The sequence below is a fragment of the Macaca thibetana genome, chromosome 5, assembly GCF_024542745.1.
Source record: "Macaca thibetana thibetana isolate TM-01 chromosome 5, ASM2454274v1, whole genome shotgun sequence".
NCBI classification, from domain to species: Eukaryota; Metazoa; Chordata; class Mammalia; order Primates; family Cercopithecidae; genus Macaca; species Macaca thibetana.
Window position 1 is genome coordinate 44,791,407 of NC_065582.1, and position 24,396 is coordinate 44,815,802.

At 38.5% G+C, this 24,396-nt stretch overlaps 1 protein-coding gene and 1 pseudogene across 3 annotated transcripts in view; one reads left to right on the top strand and one right to left on the bottom strand.

The window, feature by feature from the left end:
• ANAPC10 (anaphase promoting complex subunit 10) overlaps positions 1-24,110 on the top strand; it is a 120,528-nt gene extending 96,418 nt beyond the window's left edge. The window contains exon 5 of one of the 2 annotated variants that reach the window (XM_050791787.1): positions 23,665-24,110. In XM_050791787.1, the coding sequence (XP_050647744.1) occupies positions 23,665-23,895 (231 nt within the window). In that variant the 3' untranslated portion in view covers positions 23,896-24,110. The remainder of the gene's footprint in view (positions 1-23,664) is intronic. The other variant, XM_050791788.1, reaches the window with a different exon arrangement.
• Positions 17,917-18,329, bottom strand: LOC126955330 (60S ribosomal protein L35-like; annotated as a pseudogene). The gene has a single exon (XR_007725888.1). The product of XR_007725888.1 is annotated as a 60S ribosomal protein L35-like (transcript).
• Positions 24,111-24,396: the final 286 nt, after the last annotated feature.

A 24,396-nucleotide genomic window follows, 5' to 3' on the forward strand; every position in this document is an offset into this window, starting at 1 on the left:
CAGTCCAAAGATTTTCTGTAATTTCTTCTTAAAATGTGTTTACTATCTTGGGCTTTTGATAAAAGTATTCTTTTTAATGGACATTGACTTCAAATTTATTCAGAATTGTTCATGCAGATTAGTAGAACACTATCTAGTTGTTCTTTTGTTATGCCTTTTTTAAAAAAAACACTTTAAGACTAGTTAAGCTATATAATCTTAACTCTCTAGGAACAACTTCTGGAGTAGTTTCTCTGTATAGAAACTTTTCTGATTTTCTGGTCCAAAATGAATGATTGGAACATGTGTAGTAGGGTGACTGATTTTGACTTTCAAAGGCATCTTCTTAGGTGGTCGCCTTCTTCACTGGGGTGAAGAGCTTGCTTTCCATAGTGAGCCTTTTGAGTTGGCATCTGTCTTTCTTCTTAAGCTGCTTTTGTGGTAGCTGCTTCCTTTTAACACATTTGGAACTTCTGAAGTTTCTTTTGGATCATATTAGACCTTTTTCCTCCAGAACTAGGTCATCATTAATGTTAACTTGTTCAGTTTCTTTCTAAGTGAAAGGATGGTTAAAATTCTAGAATCTGCTGCTTCATATGTTGACAATTCTCGTAGTAAGATTCTGTAGAATTTCATTAAGTCACAGCTATGGTTAGTAAAGGAGAAGTACTGAGAGTAGGGAGAAAAGAGCAACTCCTGAAGCAACTATCAAGTAGTTTTTCCTTCCTTCGTTTATTTTCCATGGATATGTGATTTGCAGTAGGAAAAGACATGTAAACAATTTTATACTTAATATTTGACATGATTTTTATTGATGAATTACTTCCTTTTTATAATGTAAGCTTTGTTTATGCTGCAGTTAATACTGTAAATCAGTGCATGCCTAGCGGGTTACATCTGCTCTTAAGTAAGTCACAACCAGAGTAGATAGTGACTTCAAGGTTGCTAATAGGAAGCAGAAGATCCAGAAGCCAGACCGAGAGATGTCGATGTCTTCATAGAGAAACTCTAATGGATCCTATTTACACCATTGTAGGTTTACACCATTGTTATGATATCACCATAGCAGCTGATATCAGGGAAAGAGTATTGAGTGATGGGAAAGGTGGTGGGTGGTCCCTATTCAGAAGTGACCTGGTAGTCTTTGGGTTGGCAGTAGTGCTGATTTTGTGACCCATTACGTAACTTCTTCTAGTGTTAGTACAATAGTATTTAATCTTACAGCGTTTAAGAACTATACATCTTGAAAGTTCTTCATTTTGTAAAACTTTAACTCTCTACGTTTTTAACAATAATTCTCAATTTCTCTTTCCCCTTAGCAACCACTATTCTACTTTCTGATTTTTGACTACTCTTAAGTACGTCATCTAAGCAAAATCATGCAGTATTTGTCGTTTTGTGTCTGTTGTATTTCACTTAGAATAATGTCCTCAAGGTTCATCTACATTGAAGCACATGTCAGAATTTCTTTTGCTTTCTTTCTTTTCCTTCCTTCCTTCCTTCCTTCCTTCCTTCCTTCCTTCCTTCCTTCCTTCCTTCCTTCCTTCCTTCCTTCCTTCCTTCCTTCCTTCCTTTCTTTCTTTCTTTCTTCTTTCTTTCTTCTTTCTTCACTAATTCATTCATTGTACTTTAAGTTCTAGGGTACATGTGCACAATGTGCAGGTTTGTTACATAGGTATACATGTGCCATGTTGGTTGGCTGCACCCATTAACTCATCATTTGCATTAGGTTTTTCTCCTAATGCTATCCCTCTCCCTGCCTCCCATCCCACAACAGGCCCTGGTGTGTGATGTTCCCCGCCCTGTGTCCAAGTGTTCTCATTGTTCATTTCCCATTTATGAGTGAGAACATGTGGTGTTTGGTTTTCTGTCCTTGGGATAGTTTGCTCAGAATGATGGTTTCTGGCTGCATCCATGTCCCTGCAAAGGACATGAACTCATCCTTTTTATGGCTGCATAGTACTCCATGGTGTATATGTGCTACATTTTCTTTATCCACTCTATCATTGATGGACATTTGGGTTGGTTCCAAGTCTTTGCTATTGTGAATAGTGCTGCAGTAAACATGTGCATGTGTCTTTATAGCAGCATGATTTATAATCCTTTGCGTATATACCCAGTAATGGGAATGCTGGGTCAAATGGTATTTCTAGTTCTAGATCCCTGAGGAATTGCCACACTGTCTTCCACAATAGTTGAACTAGTTTACACTCCCACCAACAAAATAAAAGCATTCCTCTTTCTGTACATCCTCTCCAGCATCTGTTGTTTCCTGACTTTTTAATGATGTCCATTTTAACCGATGTGAGATGATATCTCACTGTAGTTTTGATTTGCATTTCTCTGATGACCAGTGATGATGAGCATGTTTTAATGTGTCTGTTGGCTGCATAAATGTCTTCTTTTGAGAAGTGTCTGTTGATATCCTTTGCCCACTTTTTGATGGGGTTGTTTTTTTCTTGTAAATTTTGTTTAAGTTCTTTGTAGATTCTGGATATTAGCCCTTTGTCAGATGGGTAGATTGCAAAAATTTTCCTCCCATTCTGTAGGTTGCCTTTTCACTCCAATGGTAGTTTCTTTAGCTGTGCAGAGGCTCTTTAGTTTACTTAGATCCCATTTGTCAATTTTGGCTTTCGTTGCCATTGCTTTTGGTGTTTTAGACATAAAGTCCCTGCCCATGCCTCGGTCCTGAATGGTATTGCCTAGGTTTTCTTCTAGGATTTTTATGGTTTTAGGTCTAACATTTAAGTCTTTAATCCGTCTTGAATTAATTTTTGTATAAGGTGTAAGGGAGGGATCCAGTTTCAGCTTTCTACATATGGCTAGCCAGTTTTCCCAGCACCATTTATTAAATAGGGAATCCTTTCCCCATTTCTTGTTTTCGTCAGGTTTCTCAAAGATCAGATAGTTGTAGATGTGTGGTGTTTTTTCTGAGGCCTCTGTTCTGTTCCATTGGTCGATATAATCTGTTTTGGTACCAGTACCATGCTGTTTTGGTTACTGTAGACTTGTAGGATAATTTGAAGTCAGGTAGCATGATGCCTCCCTCCAGCTTTGTTCTTTTTGCTTAGGATTCTCTTGGCAATGCAGGCTCTTTTTTGGTTCCATATGAACTTTAAAGTAGTTTTTTCCAATTCTGTGAAGAAAGTCATTGGTAGCTCGATGGGGATGGCATTGAATCTATAAATTACCTTGGGCAGTATGGCCATTTTCATGGTATTGATTCTTCCTATCCATGAGGATGGAATGTTCTTCCATTTGTTTGTGTCCTCTTTTATTTCGTTTAGCAGTGGTTTGTAGTTCTCTTTGAAGAGGTCCTTCACATCTCTTGTAAATTGGATTCTTAGGTGTTTTATTCTCTTTGTATCAATTGTGAATGGGAGTTCACACGTGATTTGGCTGTTTTTCTGTTATTGGTGTATAGGAATACTTGTGATTTTTGCACATTGATTTTGTATCCTGAAACTTTGCTGAAGTTGCATATCAGCTTAAAGAGATTTTGGGCTGAGATGATAGCATTTTCTAAATATACAATCATGTCATCTGCAAACAGGTACAATTTGACTTCCTCTTTTCCTAATTGAATACCCTTTATTTCTTTCTCTTGTCTGATTGTCCTGTCCAGAAGTTCCAATACTATGTTGCATAGGAGTGGTGAGAGAGGGGATCACTGTCTTGTGCCAGTTTTCAAAGGGAATGTTTCCAGTTTTTGCCCATTCAGTATGATATTCGCTGTGGGTTTGTCATAAATAGCTCTTATTATTTTGAGATACGTTCCATCAATACCTAGTTTATTGAGAGTTTTTAGCATGCAGGGCTGTTGAATTTTGTCAAAAGCCTTTTCTGCATCTATTGAGATAATCATGCGGTTTTTGTCTTTGGTTCTGTGTATGTGATGGATTATGTTTATTGATTTGTGTATGTTGAACCAGCCTTGCATCCCAGGGATGAAGCTGACTTGATCATGGTGGATAAGCTTTTTGATGTGCTGCTGGATTCAGTTTGCCAGTATTTTATTGAGGATTTTCACATCAATGTTCATCAGCTATATTGGTCTAAAATTCTCTTTTTTGTTGTTGTTGTATCTCTGTCAGGCTTTGGTATCAGGATGATGCTGGCCTCATCAAATGAGTTAGGGAGGATTCCCTCTTTTCTATTGATTGGAATAGTTTCAGAAGGAATGGTACCAGCTCCTCTTTGTGCCTCTGGTAGAATTCGGCTGTGAATCCATCTGGTCCTAGACTTCTTTTGGTTGGTAGGCCATTAATTATTGCCTCAATTTCAGAGCCTCTTACTGGTTTATTCAGAGATTCAACTTCTTCCTGGTTTAGTCTTGGAAGGGTGTGTGTGTCCATGAATTTATCCATTTCTTCTAGATTTTCTACTTTATTTGCATAGAGGTGTTTACAGTATTGTCTTTTTGTAGTTTGTATTTCTGTGGGATCAGTGGTGATATCTCCTTTATCAGTTTTTATTGCATCTATTTCATTTTTCTCTCATTTCTTCTTTATTAGTTTTGCTAGCAGCCTGTCAGTTTTGTTGATCATTTCTAAAAATCAGCTTCTGGATTCATTGATTTTTTTGAAGGGTTATTTTTTGTCTCTGTGTCCTTCAGTTCTATTCTGATCTTAGTTATTTCTTGCCTTCTGCTAGCTTTTGAATGTGTTTGCTCTTGCTCCTCTAGTTCTTTTAATTGTGTTGTTAGAGCGTCAAATTTAGGTCTTTCCTGCTTTCTCTTGTGGGCATTTAGTGCTATAAATTTCCCTCTACACGCTGCTTTAAATGTGTCCCGGAGATTCTGGTATGTTGTGCCTTTGTTCTCACTGGTTTCAAAGAACATCTTTATTTCTGCCTTCATTTCTTATATACTCAGTAGTCATTCAGGAGCAGGTTGTTCAGTTTCCATGTAGTGCGGTTTTGAGTAAGTTTCTTAATCCTGAGTTCTAATTTGATTGCACTGTTGTTTGAGAGACAGTTTATTGTGATTTCTGTTCTTTTACATTTGCTGAGGAGTGCTTTACTTCCAACAATTGGGTCTATTTTGGAATAAGTGCAATGTGGTGCTGAGAAGAATGTATATTCTGTTGATTTGGGGTGGAGAGTTCTGTAGATGTCTATTACATCTGCTTGGGGCAGTGCTGAGTTCAAGTCCTGGATATTCTTGTTAACCTTCTGTCTCGTTGATCTGTCAAATATTGACAGTGGGGTGTTAAAATCTCCCATTATTATTGTATGGGAGCCTAAGTCTCTTTGTAGGTCTCTAAGGATTTGCTTTATGAAAATATGTGCTTCTGTATTGGGCGCATATATATTTAGAATAGTTAGCTCTTCTTGCCTCATTGATCCCTTTACCATTATGTAATGCCCTTCTTTGTCTGTTTTGATCTTTGTTGGTTTAAAGTCTGTTTTATCAGAGACTAAGATTGGAACCATTGTTTTTTGTTTTTTGCTTTCCATTTGCTTGGTAAATATTCCTCTATCCCTTTATTTTGAGCCTATGTGTGTCTTTGCACAAGAAATGGATCTACTGAATACAGCACACAGATGAGTCTTGACTCTATCCAATTTGGCAGTCTGTGTTTTTTAATTGGGACATTTAGCCCATTTACATTTAAGGTTAATATTGTTATATGTGAATTTGATCATGTCATTATGATGTTAGTTGGTTATTTTGCCCATTAGTTGATGCAGTTTATTCCTAGCATCTATGGTGTTTACAATTTGGCATGTTTTGGTGTTTACAATTTGCCATGCAGTGGCTGGTACCGGTTGTTTCTTTCCATGTTCAATGCTTCCTTCAGGAGCTCTCGTAAGGAGGCCTGGTGGTGAGAAAATCTCTCAGCATTTGCTTGTCAGTAAAGAATTTTATTTCTCCTTCACTTATGAAACTTAGTTTGGCTGGATATGAAATCCTGGGTTGAAAATTCTTTTCTTTAAGAATGTTGAATTTGGGCCCCCACTCTCTTCGGACTTGTGGAGTTTCTGCTGAGATATCTGCTGTTAGTCTGATGGGCTTCCCTTTGTGGGTAACCTGACCTTTCTCTCTGAGTGCCCTTAACATTTTTTCCTTCATTTCAACCTTGGTGAATGTGATAATTATGTGTCTTGGGGTTGCTCTTCTCGAGGAGTATCTATGTTGTGGTCTCTATATTTCCTGAAATTGAACGTGGGCCTGCCTTCCTAGGTTGGAGAAGTTCCCCTGGATAATATCCTGAAGAGTATTTTCCATCTTGGTTCCATTCTCACCGTCACTTTCAGGTACACCAATCAAACATAGATTTGGTCTTTTCACTTAGTCCCATATTTCTTGGAGGCTTTGTTCATTTCTTTTTACTCTTTTTTCTCTAAAGTTGTCTTCCTGCTTTGTTTCATTCATTTGATCTTCAATCACTGATACTCTTTCTTCCACTTGATTGAATCAGCTATTGAAGCTTGTGCATGCGTCACGTAGTTCTCCTGCCATGGTTTTCGGCTCCATCAGGTCATTTAAGGTCTTCTCTACACTGTTTATTCTAGTTAGCCATTCCTCTTCTTTTTTCAAGGTTTTTAGCTTCCTTGTGATGGGTTCGAACATCCTTGTTTAGCTCTGAGAAGTTTGTTGTTACCGACCTTCTGAAGCCTACTTCTGTCAGCTCATCAAAGTCATTCTCTGTCCAGCTTTGTTCCGTTGCTGGTGAGGAGCTGCGTTCCTTTGAAGGAGAAGAGGCGCTCCGGTTTTTAGAATTTTCATCTTTTCTGCTCTGGTTTCTTCCCATCTTTGTGGTTTTATCTGCCTTTGGTCTTGGTTGGTGACGTACAGATGGGGTTTTGGTGTGGATGTCCTTTTTATTGATGTTGATGCTATTCCTTTCTGTTTGTTAGTTTTCCTCCTAAGAGTCAGGTCCCTCAGCTGCAGGTCTGTTGGAGTTTCCTGGAGGTCCACTCCAGACCATTTGCCTGGGTATCACCAGCGGAGGCTGCAGAACAGCAAATATTACACAACAGCAAATATTGCTGCCTGATCCTTCCTCTGGAAGCTTCCTCCCAGAGGCACACCCAGCTCTGTGAGGTGTCAGTCTGCCCCTACTAGGAAGTGTCTCTCAGGTAGGCTACTTGGGGATCAGGGACCCACTTGAGGAGGCAGTCTGTCTGTTCTCTAAGCTCAAATACTGTGCTGGGAGAACCACTGCTCTCTTCAGAGCTATCAGACAGGACATTTAAGTCTGCAGAAGTTTCTGCTGCTTTTTGTTCAGCTATGGCCTGCCCCCAGAGGTGGAGCCTACAGATGCAGCAGGCCTTGCTGAACTGCCATTGGTTCCACCCCATTCGTGCTTCCACAGCCGCTTTATTTACCTGCTCAAGCCTCAGCAATGGCGGACGTACCTCCCCGTGCCAGGCTGCTGTCTCACAGGTCGATCTCAGACTGCTGCGTTAGCAGTTGGCAAGGCTCCGTGGGTGTTGGACCTGCTGATCTGGGTGCAGGGTACAATCTGTTGGTGTATCGTTTGCTAAGACCGTTGGAAAAGCGCAGTATTTGGGCAGGAGTGTCCTGTTTTTCCAGGTACCATCTGTCATGGCTTCCCTTGGCTAGGAAAGGGAAATCCCCCAACCCCTTGTTCTTCCCGGGTGAGGTGATGCCCCGCTCGCCTTCCGTGGACTGCACCCACTGTCCAACCAGTGCCAATGAGATGATCCAGGTACGTCAGTTGGAAATACGGAAATCACCCGTCTTCTGCATTGATCACGCTGAGAGGTGCAGGCCAGAGCTGTTCCTATTCGGCCATCTTGGAATGGACCCAATTACCTTAGAATTTCTTTCTTTTTAAGGCTAATACTTGGTTATATGTTTATACCACAATTCGCTTATCCATTCAACCGTCAGTGGATGCTTGGTTTGCTTCCATGTTCTAGCTATTATGAACAATGCTGCTATGAATGTGGTCTGCAGATATCTCTTTGAGACCCTGTTTTCAGTTCTTTATATGGCCAGAAGTCACATTTCTAGAAATATGAGAATTCCTTTTTTTTTTTTTTTTTTTTTTTTTTTTGAGACAGAGTTTCACTCTGTTGCCTGCCCTGGAGTGCAGTGACCGGATCTTGGCTCACTGCAACCTCCACCTTTTGAGTTCAAGCAATTCTCCTACCTCAGCCTCCCAAGTAGCTGGGATTATAGGTGCCCACCACCATGCCTGGATAATTTTTATATTTTTAGTTGAGATGGGGTTCCACCATGTTGCGCAGGCTGGCTTCGAGCTCCCAACCTCCGACAATCCACCCACCTCGGCCCCCCAAAGTTCTGGGATTACAGGCATGAGCCACTGTGTCTGGCCGATATATGACAATTCTATTTCTATTTTATTATTTGTAAATTGAAAGTTTCCTCACAATTTTAATGTCTTTATTGCACATGTGTGTTTAAAATATTGTTTATGTCTCCTTAGAACTTTTTCTTCCTCAGCCTTATTGAGATATAATTGACATTTAAGATCGTATTCATTTAAGGTATACAATATGACGCTTTGATATACACAGATATTGTGAAATGATTACCACAGGCAAGTTAGTTATCATATCTATTTCTATCGCCTCCCATAGGAACATTTAAGGTCTACTCTCTTAGCAAGTTTCAAGTATCTGATATAGTATTGACTATAGTCACTATGCTATATATTAAATCTCCAGAATTTATTCATCTTATAACTGAAAATTTGTACACTTTTACCAGTATCTCCTTATTCACCTCCCTCTCCAGCTCCTGGCAGCTACAATTCTACTCTCTTTCTATGAGTTTCACTTTTTGAGATTCCACGTTTGTCCAACGTATTACACTTAGTGTAATGCCCTCAAGGTTCATCGGCATGAGGAACCATCATACTGTTTTCCAAATGGCTGTACTATTTTATATTCCTACCAACAGCGCATGAGGGTTTCAGTATCTCCACATCCTTCCCAAATCTTGTATTTTTTCTTTCCTTTTCTTTTTTTGATAGCCATCCTAATTTGTGTGAGATGGTATCTCATTGTAGTTTTCTTTTGCATTTCCCTAACGATTAGTGATATTGAGCATCATTTCATGTGCTTATTGGCCATTTGTCTAACTTCTATGGAAAAATTTCTGTTCAAGTCCTTTGCCCATTTTTGATTCAGATTTTTTGTTTTGTTGTTGAGTTGTAGGAGTTCTCTTACATTTTGGATATCAATTCCTTATTAGAGATATGATTTGCAAATTTTTTTTTCATTTTGTGGGTTGCCTTTTTACTCTGTTGAGAGTGTCTTTCGATGCACAAATTTTTAGTTTTTAAAAGTCCGCTTGGTCTATGTTTAATTTCATTGCTTGTGCTTTTGGTATCGTATCCAAAAAATCATTGTTAAATTGAATACCATGAAGCTTCTGCTTGTGTTTTCTTTTAAGAGTTTTATAGTTTTAGGTCTTTGATCCATTTTGGGTTAATTTTTGTATATGGTGTCAGATAAGGGTCCAACTTAATTCTTTTGCACATGGATATCTTGTTTTTCCAGCACAATTTGTTGGATAAACTGTCCTTTTCCATTGAATGGCTTTGGAACCCTTGTCAGAAATCATTTGGCTATATATGTGAGAGTTATTTCTGGTCTTTCTATTCTGTTCTCTGGGTTTATGTCTGTCTTTATGCTAGTACCACACTGTTTTGATTACTTTAGCATTATAGAGAGTTTCAAAATAATAAACTATGAGTCTTCCAGCTTTGTTCATCTTTATCAAGATTGTTTTTGCTATTTGGGGTCCCTTAATCTATGAATTTTAGAATAGGTTTTTCTATTTCTGCAAAAAAAGTCATTGAAATTTTGATAGAGATTGCATTGAATCTATCGATTGTTTGGGATACAAGGTGGATGTATTTTTAAGCGTAGAATTTCAGGTATCTTATCTAGCTTAGCATTAACAAGGCTTAACTTGATTAGCCTTTAAATTTATTTATCTTTACTGAGTTACCAGTTATATTCTCTATCATTTGCAATCTTCTACTCTCTTTAGTAAACCATGTCACATATTTGTGTACAAAACTATATATTAAAATATTATGTAAGAATTTTAAAGCCTTAAAATTTAAAATATGAATAGGCTTATTCAAGCACATCTTAAATAAAATACGTATTACAATAATTACCTTCTTTATATCAAATAGTTCTTAGAGGGAATTTATTAGGCAAGTTTTGGGTTACTGGTGACTTTGACAAGATTGATTTCAGTGGTGGTGACAAAATTCAGATTGGAAGAGCAGGTGAAAAATGAAGATACTGACTACAGTTTTTCAACTGGGTGTAGTGGCTCACATTTGTAACCCTAGCACTCTGGGAGGGCAAGATGGGAAAATTGCTTGAGCCCAAGAGTTTTATGCTGCAGTGAGCTGTGATCATGCCACTGCACTCCAGCCTGAATGACAGAGTGAGACCCTGTCTCTAAAAATAAAAAATAAAATTGACTACAACTTTTCAAGGAGTTTTGCTGTGAAGTGGAACAGAGAATTAGGGCAATAGTGGAACAGGATGTAGGACTGAGAAAAGGCTTTAGTTTTCATTTTTAAGATGACAAATATTGCAGCATGTTTATATGTTGATGACAGTGATCCAGTGGAGAAGAGAAAATTACTTAGAGAATGCCTATTGTGGGAATAGAGTCTTTGGCTGGGAAGGAAAGGATGGGACTTATTGAGTTAATGGTAGGACTGACGTCAAAAAGGTAGAGGGACAGCTTAACTACTTTATAACAGCATATGAGATGACGATATTCTTTTTCTAGTTGATCATGTTTTCTTGGTGAAATAAAATGCCGTCAGCTTAGAGAGAGATTAGAATTAGGATTTGAGGAGAAACTCAAAAATAGCTATCCCAGAGACAGTGGGAAAGCAAATTTTCTAAGGGAATATAGTAGGAATTTTGTACAGGGCTAAATATGCACTTGAAATTAGTTGTCTTGGATCTAAAGTGAGACCAGTCAGTATGGTTATATTTCTTTTAGTGTAAGTTCCGTTTGTCTATTTTTGTTTTTATTGTGTTTCCTTTTGAGGACTTAGTCATACCGTCTTGGCCTAGGCCAATATCCAGAAGAGTTTTTCCTATATTTTCTTATAGAATTTTTGTAGTTTTTATTTATTTTTTTATACTTTAAGTTCTAGGGTACATGTGCACAACATGCAGGTTTATTACATATGTATACATGTGCCATGTTGGTGTGCTGCACCCATTAACTCGTCATTTACATTAGGTATATCTCCTAATGCTATTCCTCCTCCCTACCCCCTCCCCACAATAGGACCCGGTGTGTGATGCTCCCCTTCCTGTGTCCAAGTGATCTCATTGTTCAGTTCCCACCTATGAATGAGAATGTGCGGTATTTGGTTTTCTGTTCTTGCGATAGTTTGCTGAGAATGATGGTTTCCAGCTGCATCCATGTCCCTACAAAGGACACAGACTCATCCTTTTTTATGGCTGCATGGTATTCCATGGTGTATATGTGCCACATTTTCTTAATCAGTCTGTCACTGATGGACATTGGGGTTGATTCCAAGTCTTTGCTATTGTGAATAGTGCTGCAATAAACATATGTGTACATGTGTCTTTATAGCAGCATGACATACAATCCTTTGGGTATATACCCAGTAATGGGATGGCTGTGTCAAATGGTATTTCTAGTTCTAGATCCTTGAGGAATCGCCACACTGTTTTCCACAATGGTTGAACTAGTTTACAGTCCCACCAACAGTGTAAAAGTGTTCCTGTTTCTCCACATCCTCTCCAGCACCTGTTGTTTCCTGATTTTTTAATGATTGCCATTCTAACTGGTGTGAGATGGTATCTCATTGTGGTTTTGATTTGCATTTCTCTGATGGCGAGTGATGATGAGCATTTTTTCATGTGTCTGTTGTCTGTATGAATGTCTTCTTTTGAGAAGTGTCTGTTCGTATCCTTTGCCCACTTTTTGATGGGATTGTTTGTTTTTTTCTTGTAAATTTGATTGAGTTCTTTATAGGTTCTGGATATTAACCCTTTGTCAGATGAGTAGATTGCAAAAATTTTCTCCCATTCTCTAGGTTGCCTGTTCACTCTGATGGTAGTTTCTTTTACTGTGCAGAAGCTCTTTAGTTTAATGAGATCCCATTTGTCAATTTTGGCTTTTGTTGCCATTGCTTTTGGTGTTTTAGACATGAAGTCCTTGCCCATGCCTATGTCCTGAATGGTATTATCTAGGTTTTCTTCTAGGGTTTTTATGGATTTAGGTCTAACATTTAAGCCTCTAATCCATCTTGAATCAATTTTCGTATAAGGAGTAAGGAAAGGATCCAGTTTCAGCTTACTACTTATGGCTAGCCAATTTTCCCAGCACCATTTATTAAATAGGGAATCCTTTCCCCATTTCTTGTTTTTGTCAGGTTTGTCAAAGATCAGATGGCTGTAGATGTGTGGTATTATTTCTGAGGGCTCTATTCTGTTCCATTGGTCTATATCTCTGTTTTGGTACCAGTACCATGCTGTTTTGGTTACTGTAGACTTGTAGTATAGTTTGAAGTCAGGTAGCATGATGCCTCCAGCTTTGTTCTTTTGACTTAGGATTGTCTTGGCAATGCAGGGTCTTTTTTGGTTCCATATGAACTTTAAAGCAGTTTTTTCCAGTTCTGTGAAGAAAGTCATTGGTAGCTTAATGGGGATGGCATTGAATCTATAAATTACTTTAGGCAGTATGGCTATTTTCTCAATATTGATTCTTCCTATCCATGAGCATGGAATGTTCTTCCATTTGTGTCCTCTTTTATTTCACTGAGCAGTGGTTTGTAGTTCTCCTTGAAGAGGTCCTTTATATCCCTTGTAAGTTGGATTCCTAGGTATTTTATTCTCTTTGAAGCAATTGCGAATGGGAGTTCATTCCTGATTTGGCTCTCTATTTGTCTGTTACCGTTGTATAAGAATGCTTGTGATTTTTGCACATTGATTTTGTATCCTGAGACTTTGCTGAAGTTGCTTATCAGCTTAAGGAGATTTTGGGGCTGAGACAATGGAGTTTTCTAAATATACAATCATGTCATCTGCAAACAGGGACAATTTGACTTCATCTTTTCCTTACTGAATACCTTTATTTGTTTCTCTTGCTTGATTGCCCTGGCCAGAACTTCCAACACTGTGTTGAACAGGAGTGGTGAGAGAGGGCATCCATGTCTTGTGCCAGTTTTCAAAGGGAATGCTTCCGGTTTTTTTCCCATTCAGTATGATATCGACTATGGGTTTGTCATAAATAGCTCTTACGATTTTGAGATATGTTCCATCAATACCTAGTTTGTTGAGAGTTTTTTAGCATGAAGGGCTGTTGAATTTTGTTGAAGGCCTTTTCTGCATCTATTGAGATAATCATGTGGTTTTTGTCTTTGGTTCTGTTTATATCCTGGATTACATTTATTGATTTGCGAATGTTGAACCAGCCTTGCATCCCAGGGATGCAGCCCACTTGATCATGGTGGATAAACTTTTTGATGTGCTGCTGGATTTGGTTTGCCTGTATTTTATTGAGGATTTTTGCATCGATGTTCATCAGGGATATTGGTCTGAAATTCTCTTTTTTTGTTGTATCTCTGTCAGGCTTTGGTATCAGGATGATGTTGGCCTCGTAAAATGAGTTAGGGAGGATTCCCTCTTTTTCTATTGATTGGAATAGTTTCAGAAGGAATGGTACCAACTCTTCCTTGTACTTCTGGTAGAATTCGGCTGTGAATCCGTCTGGTCCTGGACTTTTTTTGGTTGGTAGGCTATTATTGCCTCAATTTCAGAGCCTACTATTGGTCTATTCAGAGATTCAACTTCTTCCTGGTTTAGTCTTGGAGAGTGTAGGTGTCCAGGAAATTATCCATTTCTTCTAGGTTTTCTAGTTTATTTCATAGAGGTGTTTATAGTATTCTCTGATGGTAATTTGTATTTCTGTGGGGTCAGTGGTGATATCCCCTTTATCATTTTTTATTGCATCTATTTGATTCTTCTCTCCTTTCTTCTTTATTAGTTTTACTAGCGGTCTATCAATTTTGTTGATCTTTCGAAAAAACCAGCTCCTGGATTCATTGATGTTTTGGAGGGTTTTTTGTGTCTCTATCTCCTTCAGTTCTGCTCTGATCTTAGTTATTTCTTGCCTTCTGCTAGCTTTTGAGTGTGTTTGTTCTTGCTTCTCTAGTTCTTTTAATTGTGATGTCTGGGTGTCAGTTTTAGCTCTTTCCTGCTTTCTCTTGTGGGCATTTAGTGCTATAAATTTCCCTCTACACACTGCTTCAAATATGTCCCAGAGATTCTGGTATGTTGTGTCTTTGTTCTCATTGGTTTCAAAGAACATCTTTATTTCTACCTTCATTTCGTTATGTACCCAGTAGTCATTCAGGAACAGGTTGTTTAGTTTCCATGTAGTTGAGCAGTTTTGATTGAATTTTTTAGTCCTGAGTCTAGTTTAATGGCACTGTGGTCTGAGAGACAGTTTGTTATAATTTCTGTTCTTGTACATTTGCTGAGGAGTGCTTTACTTCCAACTAAGTGGTCAATTTTGGAACAAGTGCGATGTGGTGCTGAGAAGAATGTATATTCTGTTGATTTGGGGTGGAGAGTTCTGTAGATGTCTATTAGGTCTGCTTGGTGCAGAGCTGAGTTCAATACCTGGATATCCTTGTTAACTTTCTGTCTCATTGATCTGTCTAATGTTGACAGTGGGGTGTTAAAGTCTCCCATTATTATTGTATGGGAGTCTGAGTCTCTTTGTAAGTCTCTAAGGACTTGCTTTATGAATCTGGGTGTTCGTGTATTGGGTGCTTATACATTTAGGATAGTTAGCTCTTCCTGAAGAATTGATCTCTTTACCATTATGTAGTGGCCTTCTTTGTCTCTTTTGATCTTTGATGGTTTATCAGAGACTAGGATTGAAACCCTTGCTTTTTTTTTTGTTTTCCATTTGCTTGGTATATCTTCCTCCATCCCTTTATTTTGAGCCTATGTGTGTTTCTGCATGTGGAGATTCAGGAGATGGGTCTCCTGAATACAGCAAACTGATGGATCTTGACTCTTTATCCAGTTTGCCAGTCTGTGTCTTTTAATTGGAGCATTTAGTCCTTTTACATTTAAGGTTAATATTGTTATGTATGGACTTGATCCTGTCATTATGATATTAGCTGGACATTTTGCTCGCTTGTTGATTCAGTTTCTTCCTAGCATCAATGGACTTTACATTTTGACATGTCTTTGCGATGGCTGGTACCTATTGTTGCTTTCCATGTTTAGTGCTTCCTTCAGGATCTCTTGTAGGGCAGGCCTGATGGTGACAAAATCTCTAAGCATTTGCTTGTCTGTAAAGGATTTTATTTCTCCTTCACCTATGAAACTTAATTTAGCTGGATATGAAATTCTGAGTTGAAAATTCTTTTCTTTAAGAATGTTGAATATTGGCCCCCACTCTCTTCTGGCTTGGGGCGTTTATGCCGAGAGATCTGCTGTTAGTCTGATGGGCTTCCCTTTGTGTGTAACCCAACCTTTCTCTCTGGCTGCCCTTAACATTTTTTCCTTCATTTCAACTTTGGTGAATCTGACAATTATGTATCTTGGAGTTGTTCTTCTCGAGGTGTGTCTTTGTGGCGTTTTCTGTATTTCCTGAATTTGGATGTTGGCCTGCCTTGCTAGGTTGGGGAATTTCTCCTGAATGATATCCTGTAGAGTGTTTTCCAACTTGATTCCATTTTCCCCATCACTTTCAGGCACACCAATCAGATGTAGGTTTGGTCTTTTCACATAATCCCATATTTCTTGGAGGCTTTGTTCATTTTGTTTTACTCTTTTTTCTGCACACTTCTGTTCTCACTTCATTTCATTCATTTGATCTTCAATCACTGATACTCTTTCTTCCAGCTGATTGAGTCAGTTACTGAAGCTTGTGCATTTCTCACGTATTTCTCGTGTTATGGTTTTCATCCCTATCAGTTCTTTCAAGGTCTTCTCTGCATTGATTATTCTGGTTATCCATTCATCCATTCTTTTTTCAAGGTTTTTATTTTCTTTGTGCTGGTTATGTAGTTCCTCCTTTAGCTCTGAGAAGTTTGATTCACTGAAGCTTTCTTCTCTCAACTCGTCAAAGTCATTCTCCGTCCAGCTTTGTTCTGTTGCTGGCGATGAGCTGCGTTCCTTTGGAGGGGGAGATGCGCTCTGATTTTTTGAATTTCCAGCTTTTCTGCACTGCTTTTTCCCCATCTTTCTGGTTTTATCTGCATTTGGTCTTTGATGACGGTGGCGAACTGATGGGGTTTTGGTGTGGGTGTCCTTTCTTTTTGTTAGTTTTCCTTCTAACAGTCAGGACCCTCAGCTGTAGGTCTGTTGGTGATTGCTTGAGGTCCACTCCAGACCCTTTTTGCCTGGGTATCAGCAGTGGAGGCTGCAGAAGACAGAATATTGCTGAACAGCGAGTATTGCTGATTCTTTCTCTGGAAGCTTCATCTCAGGGGTGTACCCTGCGGTGTGAGGTGTGAGGTGTCAGTCTGCAATGTAAGGTCTTACATTGACGTCTCTAATCTATCTTCAGTTAATTTTTGTATATGGTGAGAGACATGGGTTTAGTTTTATTATTCTGCATATAGCAGAATAATAAATAAAGCCTCCAATTTTCCCAGCACTATTTATTCAATAGGGTGCCCATTTCCCAATTTATGTTTTTGTATGCTTTGTCAAAGATCAATTGGATGTAGGTATGTGGCTTTATCGCTGGGTTCTCTACTCTGTTCCATTGATCTATGTGTCTTTTTTTTTTTTTTTTTTTGAGATGGAGTCTCACCCTGTCGCCCAGGCTGGAGTGCAATGGCGCCATCTCAGCTCACTGCAACCTCCACCTCCTCGGTTAAAGTGATTCTCCTGCCTCAGCCTCCCAAGTAGCTGGGACTATAGGTGCGCGCCACCACACCTATCTAATTTTTTTTGTATCTTTAGTAAAGACGGGGTTTCACCATGTTGGCCAGGGTGGTCTCAAACTCCTGACCTCGTGATCCATCCACCTCAGCCTCCCACAGTGCTGGAATTACAGGCATAAGCCACCACTCCTGGCCTATGTGTCTATTTTTATACTAGTACCATGCTGTTTTGGTTACTATAGCTTTATAGTGTAATTTGAAATCAAGTAATTTGATACCTCCAACTTTATTCTGTATTCTTAAGATTACTTTGGCTATTTGGGGCCTTTTTTGGTTCTATATGAATTTTAGAATTTTCTTTTTAATTCTGGGGAAAAGAATGTTGATAATTTCATAGGGATTGCATTGAAACTGTAGATTGCCTTGGGCAATATCATCATTTTAGCAATGTTGATTCTTCCAATTTAGGAGCTTGGGATGTTTTTCCATTTGTTTGTGTCATCTGCAATTTCTTCCATCAGTGTTTTGTAATTTTCCTTATAGAGATTGTGTACCTCCTTGGTTCAGTATATTTCTTTTTTTTTTTTTTTTTTTTCCCGGTAGCTATTGGAAATGAGATTGCCTTCTTGATTTGGTCCTTGGCTAGATCATTATTGTTATATGAAAATGCTGCTCATTTCTCTGTATTAATTTCTTATCTTAAAACGTTTCGAATTCATTTGTCAAATCCGAGAGTCTTTTGGTGGAGTCTTTAGGGTTTTCTAGATAGATCACATCATTAGCAAAAAAGGATAATTTGACTTTCTCTTTTCCAACTTGGACGCTGGTTTTTGTTTTTTCTCTTGCCTGCTGATTGCTCTGACAGGGACACCTGGTACTACTTTGAATATGAGTGGTGAAAGTTAGCATCATTTTCATGTTGCAGTACTTAGAGGGAATGCTTTCAACTCTTCTGTATTAAATCTGATGGCTGTGGGTTTTGTTATTTTTTGTTGTTGTTGTAGTTGTTCATTTTGGTTTGTTTTTTCTTTTCTTTTCTTTTTTTCTCAGTCAGCTGTGCTTTATTGACTCAGGCCTTGACTGCGTGCTACCACAGCGGGTACAGCCGCTCCTTCTGCTGCTGCTTCTTGGTCTTCAGGTTCTCCTCGTGCTTGTTGAGCCGGTGGCGCATGGCGCCTGTCTTCTTAGGCCGCAGGTCCAGGGGCTTGTACTTCTTGCCGGTTGTAGAATTTCCTGAGGTTTTCCTTCTGAGTCTGGTTAATAACTGTGAGAACACGTGCAATGGATTTGCGGACGACTCGGACCTTAGAGAGCTTGGAGGCCGCACTGCCTGTCACTTTGGCGACGCGCAGCTGGGACAGCTCCACCTTCAGGTCGTCCAGCTGTTTCAGCAGCTCCTCCTTCTTCCCGCGAAGATCTCCAGACTTGATCTTGGCCATTGCTGCACAGGCCGCCGCCGCCACAGCCGCCTGCTGGGAGGGAAAGAGCTGTCTGTTTTTTTCTTTTGAGACACAGTCTCACTCTGTCACCCAGGCTGGAATGCAGTGATGCTATCTTGGCTCACTGCAACCTCTGCCTCCCAGGTTCAAGTGGTTCTCCTGCCTCAGCCTTCCACGTAGTTGAGACTACAGGTATGTACCACCACACCCAGATATATGTACTACTACACACATATATATGGGTGTGTATATGTGTGTGTGTGTATATATATATATATTTTTTTAGTATAGTGGAGTTTCACCATGTTGCCAGACTGGTCTTGAACTCCTGTCCTCAGGTGATCTGCCTTCCTCAGCCTCCCAAAGTGCTAGGATTACAGGCATGAGCCACTGCACCCAGCCTTGGCTGTGGGTTTGTCATGTATGACCTTTATTATGTTGAGGTACGTTCCTTCTACACCTAGTTTGTTTCAGATTTTTGTACTGAAGTGATACTGAATTTTATCAAATGCTTGTTATGTGTCTATTGAAATGATCATATGGTTTTTGTCTTTATTTTTATTTATGTGATGTATCATGTTTATTGATTTGCTTATGTAGAACCATCCTTGCATCCTTGGGATAAGTCCCATCTGATCCTGTTCTGTTATCCTTTTGATGTGCTATGAGATTTGATTTGCTAGTATTTTGTTGAGGAGTTTTGCATCTCTTTTCATCATAGATATCGGTCTGTAGTATTTGTTGTTGTGTTCTTGTCTGGTTTTGGTATCAGGGAGATACTGGCTTCATAGAATGAGTTAGAGAGAATTCTCTCCTCCTTGATGTTTTGGAATAGTTTCAGGAGGACTGGTGTTAGTTTTTCTTTGTATGTTTGGTAGAATTCAACTGTGAATTCATCTGGTCTTGAGTTATTTTTTGTTGGGAGATTTTTTGTTACTGTTTCTATCTTACTACTTATTATTGGTCTGTTCAGTCTGTTTACTTGCTGGTTCAATATTGGGAGGTAGTATGTTTCCAAGAATTTATCAGTTTACTCTAGGTCTTCTAGTTTGTGAGCATATAGTTTTTTATAATAATCTTTGATCTTTTGTATTTCTCTGATATCAGGTTTTTCTTAATCCATTCTTCCTCCTTTTTCATTTATGATTGTACGTATTTGGATTTTCTGTCTTCTTGGTTAGTATAGCTAGTGGTTTATCAATTTTGTTTATCTTTTCAAAAAACCAACTTTTCATTTTATTGATTCTTCGTATTTTTTTCTGGTCTTTTAATTTTTTTCTTTGTATCTTTTTCCCTTAAGATGTGATGTTAGATTGTTAATTTGGGATCTTTTTACTTTTTTGATATAGGCATTTAATGCTATAAACTCCCCATTGGCACTGCTTTTGCTGTATGTGTTGTCCTTTCATTTTTTATTTCAAAAAAACTTTTACCTTCCATCTTAATTTCTTCATTGACCCAACGATTGTTCAGAAGCATGCTGTTTAATTTTCATGTATTTGTATAGTTTCTGAAGTTCTTGGTGTTGATTTCTAGCTTTATTCCACTGTGATTTGAGAAGATACTATATATGATTTTGATATTTAAAAATTTGTTAAGGCTTGTTTTGTGGTCTAAGTTGTAGTCTGTATCTGTTAAGTCCATTTGATCTAAAGTCCAATGTAAGTCCAATGTTTCTTTGTTAATTTTCTATCTCGATGACCTGTCTAGGGCTGTGACTGGGATGTTAAAGTCACCCACTATTATGATATTGCTATCTCTCTCTTTCTTTAGGTATAGTAATATTTGTTTGGTGAATTTGAGTGCTCTGATATTTAGTGTGTGTGTGTGTGTGTGTGTGTGTGTATATATATGTATATATTTAGAATTGTTGTATTCATTGGCCAAATTGACTCCCTTTGTCATTATATAATGATCTCCTTTGTCTTTTTAAAACTTTTTTTTATTTGAAGTATGTTTTATCTGATGTATGTAAGTATAACTACTCCTGCTCACTTTTGGTTTTCATTTGCATGGAATATCTTTTTCACCCCATTATTTTCAGACTATGTGTCTTTATGAGTATGGCGAGTTTCTTGTAGGCAGCATGTAGTTGGATTATGTGTGTGTTTTTTTAATCCATTTCACCAATCTTTTAAGTGGAACGTTTGATCCATTTACATTCGAGGTTAATATTGACATGTGAGGCTTTGTTTCTGTCATATTGTTAATTGTTTTCAATTTGTTTTACAAATATCTTTATTGCTTTTTCTCTTTTTGTTTCTGTGACTTGATGAAATTCTGTTGTGTTTCCATTTGATTCCTTTCTTTTCCTCCTTAGTATGATTGTTTTATAAGAACAGTGAGTTTTACATTTCTGTATGTTTTTGTGATGGTGAATTCCAACCTTTTGTTTCCATGTTTAAGACCCTTTTGAGCATTTCCTGTATGACCCATCTAATTGGTGACAGATCCCCTCAGCATTTGCTTCTCTGGGAAAGACTTTATTTTTCCTTCATTTATAAAACTATTCTGACGGGATATAAAAATCTTGGCTGACAGGTTTTCCGTTTTTTTGTTTTTTTTTTTAACTTTCGGCACTTTGAAATTGCCATCCTGCTCTCTTCTAGTCTGTAACGTTTGTGTTGAAAACTTTGCTGTTAGTGTGATGGGGTTTTCTTTACTGGTGACTAGATATTTTTCTCTTGTTAATTTTAAAATTCTTTATTTTGCTTTGATTTTAGATATTCTGAATATAATATGCCATGGTGAAGTCCTTTTTGCAATATATTTTCCTAGGAGTCACTGGGCCTCCTTTATCTTAATAGAGTTGGGAAGTTTGCTTGATTATTTCCTTAAGCAGGCTTTCTAAACTTTTTGATCTCTCTTCTGCCTTGGGAATACCAATAATTTGTAAGTTCAGTAGCTTTATGTAGTCCCAGACATTTTGAAGGCTTTGTTCATTCTTTTAATTTTTTTTCCCTTATTTTTGTCTGACTGGATTCTTTCAAAAGATATGTCATCAAGTTCTGAGATTCTTTCTTCTGTTTGCTCTACTCTATTATTAAAGCTTTCAAATGTATTTTTTATTTTCTTCAATGAATTTTTTGTTTCCAGAATTTCTGCTGTTTTTTTTTTAAAAGAGATATCGGTCTCCTTGATAAATTTCTCATTCATATCCTGAATTGATTTACTGATTTATTTGTATTGGTTTTCAGATTTCTCCTTCATCTTACTGAGTTTTAATCAATATTTTAAATTATTTATCTGGTATTTTGTGGATTTTTCTTTTTAATTTAAAATTCTTTCTTTCTTTCTTTCTTTTTTTTTTAACCTAGTCCTAAGTTTTGAATTGAGAAATTCTTTTTGACTGTAGTATGTCGCTGAACAATTGTGGTCCTTTGGAGATGTGATTATTTTCCCTGCTTTTGCATGTTTCCTGTGTCCTTCCATTGATGTTGCCACATCTGATTTAGCAGTCACTTATTTCAACTATTTGAAGTTGCTTTTGTAGGGGAAAATATTTTTCTGAAGATGTATGGGTGTTACTGATTAAAATACTTTGACTTGTATTTTGGGTGCCTGGGGTAGTGTGATCTTTGTATGAATTCTGCGTCAGTACACAAGGTCAGTGATATCTGTGATTTCCTTGGTGGCTTAGGATTCAGTTATTAGTTGATATTGTAGTGAAGTTTAGCTGAAGACTTGGATGCCACCTGAGCCAGTCTTTGGGCCCTAGTGGTGGCCACATTATGGTATGTGTGCCTATGTTTAGGCCCCAAAGCAACTTACCTTTGTTCTACTGTTAGTGAGTCCCGGAGGGCTGATTCTAGGGCCTCCAGGTGGCTTGCTTAGAAGCTACTAGTGGGGAGGGTTGGCCAGGTGTTTGGGTCCTCAGGCTCATGTTCAGCTGGTATGGTGTAGGTGATGGCAGTAAGAATGGTAGAACAAACCTGCTGCCCATGTTGGTGTTGCTGGAAGCTGCAATGGGTTGGCCAGGCTGGTCCTCAGTCCCACAGCCACCTATGGCAGGGCAGAGGGTCTTGTGCTAAGTTTTCTTAGGAGAGCTTGGTCTCTTCTGTCTGTCCCCTGACTGAGTGGCAGCTGTAGCCACCATGCCTATTACTCAGCCTGAGACTGGGGCACAGCTCTGCACCTTAGGACTGCAGCCAGGGAGGGTGGGGCCCCTCCCAGGCAGGCAGCATGGGCACGAAGCAATATGGAGTATAGTCCACTCAGCTCAGTTTCACAGCAGCCCATTGCAGGGTGTGAGTATTGTTCTAGATATGCGTAGGAGGGCCTGGTTTCCCTGTTTCTCCTTGACTGGTTAGCAGCTGCAGCTGGTTCAGCCCGATCTTAACCCGAGGTCAGGGTACAGCCCAGTGTTAACCTCTTAAGATGGCACCTTGGGCTGGGAACCAGAGAGGATGGGTTCCTCCCAGGCAAGCAGCATGGGCAAGAAGCTGTGGGGAGTGTGGTCTTCTCATGTCTGTCTCAACAACAGCCTGCAGCAGGTCAGTTGGGACCTTCCCAGGGGTACATGGGAGTTCCCAGTCTTCCTTCTCCCTCCTTAGAGCAGCACAGCAGCAGCAGCCATGTCTCTAGATCTCCAGTATCTAGATTCTCCAAGTGGCACCCAGCTGAGGTTGCTCCAGGATCTGTGGGATGCCTTTAGGATTCTGAGGTTCCTTTCTGGAGTAACGTCTCTTTACAGTCTGTAGACAGCTAATTATGTCAGGCCCAAGGCCCTAGTTGGTAGAGGGTTTCTCTCATCACTAAGACCCTATAAGCCTGTTTCAAAGTGTAGAGCCCTGGGGGTATCTCCATATCTCTCATATTGTTTCCCCACATCCAGGAGCCCCTCCTGGCTCTCAGTGAGTTCCCTGGCTGGGCAAGCTACCTCGAACCCTCTCCTTACTTACTTCTGGTACTTCCCATCTCTTCTCTGATGAATCCTAGCCTTCTTTCCTAGATTATCAGTTCAAAATATGAGTATCTACTTACTATTCTGGTTTCTCTTCATGGAGGAGGCATATACTACCTGTGTGTAATAAGCTATCTGTGTTTCACGTATTTTTAAAAGTTGTGAGACTTGTGCTTTCTAGTGTGTTTGCTTTTTTCTGGCAGAGAGTACAAGTTGTATAAGTTGTACAAGTTCTGTAAACACAAAGCACATCTATTTTTATTTTGTCTACTAAGATGGTACATGTAAAGTGCTTAGCAATTACAAGTAGACCATGGTAAAAGTGACCAATAACTGGTAGTGATTATTGTCATATTATCATTCTTTCATTGAGCAAAATGTTAATTATAAGTTAATTTTATTACAGAATGCATTCATTATTATAAATTATATTCATTGAATAAAAGCATAATCTGATATTTTTTTCCCTTGGCAGCAACTTGAATTGGTAGAACCAAGTGGCTGGATTCATGTTCCCTTAACTGACAATCATAAGAAGCCAACTCGTACATTCATGATACAGATTGCTGTTCTAGCCAATCACCAAAATGGAAGAGACACCCATATGAGACAAATTAAAATATACACACCGGTGGAAGAGAGCTCCATTGGTAAATTTCCTAGATGTACAACTATAGATTTCATGATGTATCGTTCAATAAGATGACTTTAAAATGAGATGAAAATCATTAAACATATCATTGTTTTATCCTGTATTTAAATAGTATATCGGGTACCTTTATTGAAAAAAGCACCGGTTATTTGTAATTTTGTATATGTTTAAAAATATTTTATTGTAACTTTGAAAAATAAATTTGGGGTCATATTATCTTTATTTTCTTTAACATGTAATAAAGCTCACATATTTTACATTACTAAAAATGGATTTGAAGCCAATCATTTTATTTTCCCTTATACCAAAAGAGTTGAACTGAAAATTTCAATATATACACAATTATAATAGGTGATTATTTCATTAGTGTTCATACATTAGAGTAATGGTTTATTGCATATTTGGGAACAAGACTGCGTTTTATCAATATATATCATCTTTAATAGGTCAGAATTACTATTTTTTCTACCCAGAGGAAGTTTATTCTTTTAATACTGGATCTTTTTAAAAACAGTGTCAAAATAAGCTTGGTATTAGGTGTCTGATGAGAACCAA